This window comes from Sinocyclocheilus anshuiensis, unplaced genomic scaffold (genome assembly GCF_001515605.1).
Source record: "Sinocyclocheilus anshuiensis isolate Anshui unplaced genomic scaffold, SAMN03320099.WGS_v1.1 scaffold928, whole genome shotgun sequence".
Classification (NCBI taxonomy): Eukaryota; Metazoa; Chordata; class Actinopteri; order Cypriniformes; family Cyprinidae; genus Sinocyclocheilus; species Sinocyclocheilus anshuiensis.
This window is the reverse complement of record NW_015552531.1, coordinates 89139-97583: the sequence shown is the minus strand read 5'-3', so window position 1 is coordinate 97583 and position 8445 is coordinate 89139. Positions and strand designations below refer to the sequence as shown.

Genomic DNA, 8445 nt, shown 5'->3' with positions numbered 1-8445 from the left:
AAGACAGGAGTAATGATGCTGAAAATTCAGCTTTGCCATCACACAAATAAATTACATTTTAAAATATATTGAAATATAAATTTAGTTTTTTAATTGCAAAAAATATTTCAGAATGTTACTGTTCTTTATTTTTGATCAAATAAATTCTGCCTTGGTGAGCATAGGAGAATTCTTTCAAAAACATAAAATTTCAGACCCCAAGCTTTTGAATAGTTGTGTATATTGATATTTTGATAAATTGCTCATATAATTTGCAATAGGCTATGTTTTGAACCGTAATTGAATCAAAACTGTTTACATTTTATGATAATAACTGAAAATTAACTAATATTTCTCATCCATCCCTCCAGACTAGAAGGGTTGTGTTTGTCTGGGGTTTTCTTGTCTCAGTGACGCAGATTTGCCAGCAGGTTTCCTCACGTGACACAAGATGTCATTTTATTTGTCCTCCTACAAGCACCTCTGGGCTTTGAGGAAACTCCTTTTCCAGCACATTAGTGTCCGTGTCACTGAAGAGCAGGGGGGTGGGGTGAAGAGGGAGTGAGTTTGGATGTGGGTTATTTTCAGCCTGTTACGTAAGGACTCTAGCTGCTGGGTGTTTTCTCATACACTCATCACCGATGATAGAGGCAGGAGACGAGGCAAGAAGGCCAGTGATGAAGCAGGAGATGAGGTGGAATACAAGGCAGGAAGGTTGAGTATGAGGCAGGGAGGGAGTCAGGAGATAAGGGCTGGAGATCGGTTTCCCATTTTCGAGTCACAAAGCTCTCATGGCAAGTTGATTTAATTCTGATTTGGTTTGATTCAGATTCATTTGGTTAAATTTTAAGTTTTTTTTTTTTTTTTTTTTTTTTTACATATTTTTACAGGTTTCAGACCAGTAACTTGTCTTTTTGAACTATTTTTTAAAAGAACTGGCTCAGAAGAATTATTTGTTTCAGGAATCGGGCTCCATGTCATGCTGTATGTTATTGATTCAAGTCATTTGTTCATGAATCAAACTGCACCAGTCACACTATATGTGTTTGATTCACTAAAAAAGACCAGCTCATAAAATGATTTGTCCCTGAATCAGGACACATAGGTCATGCTGTTTTTGATTCGGTAAAAAGAAAGACTCACACGATTCATTTGTTTGAGAATTGAGTCACACGTTGCATTGTATGTTTTTAATTCGCAAAAAGAACCAGCTCTTTAGAGTAATTAGTTAGTGAATTCTTTAGATGTCACACTCAATTTTTTTTTGATTTGCCTAAAAAGAACCAGTTCTTAAGAGTCAGTTGTTCATGATTCAGACTGATTTCAGTTTTTGTTTTTGATTAATTAAAAAGAACTGGCACATAAGAGTCGTTTCTTTGGGAATCAGACTTCACTGTTCGTGCAATGTGTTTTGATTCACTAAAAAAAGAAAGAGCTCATGAGAGTCATTTGTTTAAGAATAGGACTACACTGGTAATGTTTTATGTGTTTGATTCACTAAAAAAGCTGCACTGGTAGTCATGTCAGTCCTTCAAGAGATGAGTGAGAGTAGAAGTAGTAGTGCTGATGGTGGGTGGAAGCCAGGACCAGGGGTCGTGCCCTTCCTTAGTCATGTTCTCTATCACAGTCTCCTTATGTGCTTGGCACGATTCCTTAAACAGGAGTCATCTCTCTCACTCACGTTTATTCTGTCGCCACTAGTGACAGCTTGACTTATCTCTCCCAGATACAGTGGGTATAGAAAAGAATCACCCCCCTTTAAAATAATCACATTTTGTTGTTTTGCAGCATGAAATGAAGATGGACACAGTTTTAGTTTTATCCAGTTGTATTTACTCAGTGCAACTTATAACAGATATAACACCAACATGTCAGGAAAAAAAAACTTTAAAATCAAAAACCTGAATAACTGAGTTGGAAAAAGGATCACCCCCTCGTGTCAGTACTTTGTTGAACCACCTTTTGCTTTAATTACAGGCTTTAGTCTGTTGGGATATGCCTCTACTAACTTTGCAAATTTAGATTTTGCAATATTTGCCCACTCTTGCAGAACTGCTCGAGTTCAGTTAAATTTGATGGGGACTGTTTGTGGACTGCAGTCTTCAAGTCATTCCACAGATTTTCAATGGGGTTTAAGTCTGGGCTCTGATTAGGCCATGCAAGGACATTCAGCTTTTTCTCCTTCAACCACTGCCTGGTCGGTTTTGCTGTGTGCTTTGGGTCATTGTCATGTTGAAAGGTAAACATTCTTGCAATTTACAACTTTCTGGCAGAGGGCAGCAGATTTTCCTCAAGAATTTGTTGATATTTTGCCCCATCCATTTTTCCTTAACAGGATATTACCACCTCCATGCTTTACTGTAGGAATGCTGTTATTTGGATGGTGAGCTGTATTGGATTTCCGCCAGAGATATTGTTTGATGTTTAGGCCAAATAATTCAGTCTCATTCAGTTTTAGTCTCATCTGCCTCAGAATCTTCAAAGTGCGTTTTGGCAAAGCTCAGTCGTGACTGCATGTGGTCTTTCCTGAGGAGTGGCTTTTTTCTTGCAACCGTCCTATTAGAGCCACATTTGTGGAGAATTTGTGATATTGTTGTCACATGCACACAATGACCACTCTTTGTCATAAATTCCTGCAGCTGCTTCAGAGTTGCTGTAGGCCTCTTGGTAGCCTCTCTGACCAGTTTCCTTCTGGCTCTTTCATCCAGTTTGGAGCGACGTCCTGATCCAGGGAGGGTCTGTGTTGTACCAAATACCTTCCATTTCTTAATAATAGATTTCCCTGTGCTTCTAGGCATTGATAAAGCCTTGGAATTTTTTTTATATCCATCTCCTGACTTGTGCCTGTCCACAACTTTATCCCGGAGATCTTTTGACAGTGCCTTGCCACCCATAGTTGATTGTTTGCTCCAGTTGCACTACCAAGGACTGAAATGCTCCAGGAAAGTCTTTCCATGCGGAGCTAATCAAAAAGACCATAGCTGATCACATTTGAAAGTTAAACGACTTTGTGCGCCATTGAGAAGGTGATTAGCTACACCTGATCGAGTTTACAAGTCATTTTTAGGAGGGGTGATCCTTTTCCAACTTAGTGATTCTGTTTTTTTTTTTTTTTTCTGACATGTTGGTGTTAACTTGGATGTTATAAGTTGCACTGAGTAAATACAGCTGGATAAAACAAAACAAAAACTGTGTCGGTCTTCATTTCAGGCTGCAAAGCAACAAAATGTGATTATTTTAAAAGGGGGTGATTCTTTTCTATACCTACTATATATGACAAATACTTCAATTATACATGATAATACTATATATATTTATTCATGAAGTCAGTCAGAAACAAACTGATTTATGGTGAAATAGAGCTATAAATGAACTGTTTCTCTCTACTGGAATGAATTGAAATACACCACTCTATCTAGTTATGATATTAATGTATCATATCAGTCAGATACAAACTCAGGGTCTGCGTAAAACTTTATTACATTGAAAACCATCTATGCTGAACTAAAGCTAAGCTAAAAGCCTCGGACTGTGTCGTCCTTGATCACAGTGGACATTTCTGTTAGGGCCATTTTAGGTGTTTTATGGTGGAGGAGAAATAGTGTTGCCTCATTGGCATTCTCCTCATTCTCTGTGTCGAAATTACACACGGCCGGTTATTTCTCTCCGAATGGCTCGATTGGAGCACTGGATATAATGGAAGGAAACTTGTGACACTTTGAGCTTTTAGTGAAAGGCTCACCCATTGGCATCTGCCGTTTGAAATCATACAAAAAAGGTAAATGACATTTATTTACTCAACATTAGACCGGACAAACTGCAGGGATATCATATTGGTAATATGTGGTGGCCAAGGGCACTGAATGTGAAAGAGACATTTCAGAAGCGAGCTGAGGGGAATGAGAAAGAGGCCACAGACAGCTGAGAATTTATGATCGGAAGGGGAGGGTGAACGGTGATAGAGAAGCCCAGCGCACTCACCAACTGGAAGTAATAGGGAGTGTAATTAAGGAAAGGATGAAAAAGCTCTCCTCTGTGTCTCTTGCGTTCCATCCGTCTCTTTCTCAGAGACATATGCACGTTTTCCTCAAAATCACTTCCTGTCTGCCTCCCACCCTCTTGCTTTTAATCATAAACAAGTGTGCCAGGGCTCTTTATCAAAGCCAGGTAGGACTGAAATCCTGCTGGAAATTCTGGTTCAAACATGATAGCTGGTTTAAAGCTGGTCCAAGTTGGTCATTAGCTGCGTATACTGTAGGTTGTTCAAGTTGGTCATTGGCTGGTCAATGGCCAACTCGAATTGGCTGGTTATTTGCTGTTTAATATAGATTGGCCAGCCTGCAACTAACTGCAACAAACCAGTTACCCTTTGGGTTTATAGGTGGTTCAAGTTGGTCAAGTTGGTTGTGCTCTGTCTAATATAGATTGATCAGCCAATGACCAACTTGAAACAGCTATACATTTTTGGAATAAGATAGCTGGTTTAAAGTTGGTCATTAGCTGCAACAAACCAGTTACCAGTTGGTTTATAGGTGGTTCAGTTTGGTCATTGGTTGGTCAAGCTGGTTATGCTCTCAACTTGAACCAGATGTAAATTTTTGGACCATGATAGCTAGTTTGAAGCTGGTCCAAGTAGGTCATCAGCTGCAACAAATAAGTTTCTAACTGGTTTATAGTTGGTTCAAGTTGGTAATTTTTACACAGCGAATGACCCGTTTGGACCAGTTATACACCAGTTTTCCATTCTCCAAACAGCTTAAGCTGGAGTTTCTCATTTTGCATTGTGATTCCTCCTCATCTTCCCAAACCCAGAGAATCACTCAGCCCCTCCAGACGTCACCACCTACACCTCCGAACATCCCGTTCAGGTGGAGAGGCCACAGGTGTCCACGGTACCCCGGACCACACCCAAATATGGCAACGCCGAACTCATGGAGACTGGAGATGGTGAGGGCACGAGAATGTGTGTGAAAGAAAACGAGTGATGTTTTAGAGACATTAATGACGTTTTCATTTAAAAAATCACAATGAGCTTTGAAAGATTTACATTAACCATTTTCCTCAATCATTTTGACAGCCCATCTAGCATTTCTCTTCCACCCTAACTTTATTTATTTTGGCAGATGGTTTTATACAGAGCAACTTGCATATAGTCCCCCTGCAGCAGCCTGGGGTTAAGGACACAATGGTAGTAGCTGGTATAAATAGGGCCTTTCGCACCGCTTTAGTTCCAGAGTCCGGTACTAAAATCGCTCCCAGTTCCGGCGGTGCGAAAACGCCAAAAAGTGGGTAGTTCCACAATTAATTCTGGTACTATGAAAAGGTTCCTGCGGTGCGAAAGGCCCTATAGTTGCAAGAGTATTGGTTATTGTTAGTTCATGATATGTAAAGCATTACAGTATGTACACCTAAAATTTTGTGTTGTTATAATGTTCAGAATATTTTAATACATTAACTAAAACTAAAACTACTAAACTATAAATTGTTTTTTTGTCATTGATGTATTATATTAATATAATAATAATAATAAAAATTGAATAAAATAAAATATAAATATTAAATGAAACACTTAAAAAAATAAAATGTTAAATGTTGCCTTGGCAGCTAACTGCAATAAATAAGTTTAAGTGCTAAAATGACTAAAACTAAAACTGGGGAAAAAATTAAAGCTGAAAATAAATATTTAAAGAAAAAGGAAAAAACGAATAGAAATTTTAAAAGCATACAACAACATTATTAAAAACTAAAATTAAATTAAAAAACTGAAATATAAAAGACACTTATTCAATAATTCTATAATAGTATGTAAATAATACAAAAGCAACACTAGTTATTTAATCCATGTATGTTATCTACTTACTTATGCTTTATATATGGTGTTGTAATGGTTGATGTAGTTGTAAGTTGTATGTAAGCCCTGGAGATGATGGACAGTCTGTGAAATCTGCTCTGATTTGATCCTCTGTTATGAAGCTGTGATTGAGGACATTGATCCCACTCTTATATTATTACTCTTTAATTTGATCTCTCGGGGACGCCTCTGAAGGCCGCATTTGACTGTATCTGTCAGATTCATTAATCAATAATGTTTGTAAAATTGATTTGTTTGGGGTAAGATGAAAATTGAGGTGTTGCATACGGAAGTAAACACAACAGCGGGGAGTTGAACATCTTCATTGTGCACATTCAGCCATCCATCTAATCTGTTTATGGCCAGTCCTTTAAACACAGACAGCCTTGTGTGTGTGTTTATAGGCTCGTTCAGGAAATTTGATTCATGTTTGAATGATAATATTTGTTTTTTTCCAGGTTTGTGTGTATTGCTGTGCATTAACACGTGTGTGTCTTCCTTAGGAGTCCCAGTTAGCAGTCGTGTTTCAGCTAAAATCCAGCAACTTGTAAACACGTTAAAGCAGCCCAGGCGACCTCCACTTCGAGAGTTTTTTGTTGATGATTTTGAAGAGCTCCTAGAAGGTAAGTGTTTGTCTCAGCATGAGTTTTTTTGAGCTTTTCAGAGCTATTCTTATAAACAAACACATACAGACATACACAATACCTGATTTGCAAACAAACCATTCTTTTGAATGGGTTCTTTTGAATGATTTGGTTGAATCGATCAATCAATTGAATCAACTAAGTGGTCAGCAATGAATTAAATCAGAATTTAATTAAATATGTCTTGACCACCAAAACAGCAGTGATGAGTGATGATTAGTGTTAATTTTGTCAGCTATTTTCATTTTAGTCTTAGTCCCGGGCTAAAATGTCCTTGTTAGTTTTTATCATATTTAGTCAAACTTATCCTATTTAGTTTTAGTCAAGTTTTAGTCGACTAAAAGTCTCAACATTTATGCAATCTCTCTGTCTTCATCATGAAAACAGCTAAAACAAACGAAAAATATTATAACAGTGAAATTCCTAGTAATTCCACTAATTCCATAATTGCAATAGTCTATTTCTCTATTAAAACAACAGCGATTGAGTAAGTACATTTATTTAGCGATCACAATCGCAAACAATACAGTCTAGATCTCATGACAGAACACTGACCGGCTGAATGACGCTTTCATTTAGTTCGCTAAACTCCAGCTTGTTTGTTTTTCAGATCATCACTTCCGCAATGAGGAGCGAGCGTGTGCGCATGGTTGCCAGATTGCTTAAAATAAGCAAAACACAGGGCGCAGAAAATGTATGAATTTAACAGCGAAGCTTTGATTCGGGGATTAGAACTCTTGATATCTGGCAACCGCACTCATGAAAGCTCGCGTAGTAGAGGCGTGTAGAGCAGTCTGCAATAACATTTTGTCTCCTTTTTTGACGAAAATAAAAAGAGGTTTTTGGTAAAGTTTTTATCTTTTTGAATACATTTTAGTCTCGTCTTATTTCGTCAACGAAATTGCATGTTGATATAGTCTTAGTTATCGTTTATTGACCTTATTGTCGTCTCGTCTTCGTCTCGTCTTAGTCATGGGAAAAAAGCTCGTCAACCAACATTTTTCGTCATAGTCTTCGTTAACAAAATTAACACGATGATGATGATTCAAATGAACCAGTGATTCAACAATTTTAACAAAAACAGCTATACAGATGATTTTTTTGCCCCCTAAATGTCCATGTTTTGCCTCTTCTGTCTTCAGTCCAGCAGCCCGACCCCAACCAGCCACGGCCGGAGGGCGCTCAGATGGTCACCATTCGAGGGGAACCGCTGGGAGTGGTCACTAATTGGCCACCATCTTTAGAAGCTGCACTGCAACGCTGGGGGACCATCTCGCCCAAAGCGCCCTGCCTGACCACCATGGACACCAACGGCAAACCCCTCTACGTCCTTACTTACGGTAAAATAACCATATTTAACTACAGCCATACACATAATGACCAACATCCACATGCAACCATACTGGAACAGAATAAAATATTATCTCCCTCACAAGGTTATTATAGTTTTGCATTTTTAAATTCGTTTTATTTGAATATCGTTTTCAAATTTGCAATAAAATTTAGTTTCGTTTTTATTAGTTTCATTAATAATTTTGTTAGTTTTAGTTTAGTTTTTATTTTGTGAACACATTTCTATTTAGTTTTTATATAGTTTACGTTCAGTTTTAGTTTTAGTAATTAAAGTTTATTAGATTTAACAGATCACTTCTAGAGTGCAGGCCAAAGAAAGGCTAATTTAACCTTAATGATGCAAACGTCTAGCGACACAAAATTAAAGCATGCTGAGATTGATTAAATGGTAAAATACAAATACACACCAAAATGAAGCAGTCATGCCTTTTTAAATCTACACAAGTTGCGCTTACATTATATGTAAAACGCACTAGACTGAATGATACATGTATGTTGTGATATTTAATTTGAAAATAAATGTAGCTAATTTCTTTATATTATAGCCTGTCTTTCATCTTATTTAACTATAATCATGATACCGTAACTGTCGTGTCTTGCTCACTTTCCCGCGAACAA

General features: G+C 37.6%; 1 protein-coding gene across 1 annotated transcript in view; it reads left to right on the top strand.

The window, feature by feature from the left end:
• LOC107663599 (disco-interacting protein 2 homolog C-like) overlaps positions 1-8445 on the top strand; it is a 132481-nt gene that overhangs the window by 88903 nt on the left and 35133 nt on the right. The window contains 3 exon segments of the mRNA XM_016453838.1: positions 4792-4926; positions 6334-6453; positions 7617-7814. Coding sequence (XP_016309324.1) covers positions 4792-4926; positions 6334-6453; positions 7617-7814 — 453 coding nt within the window.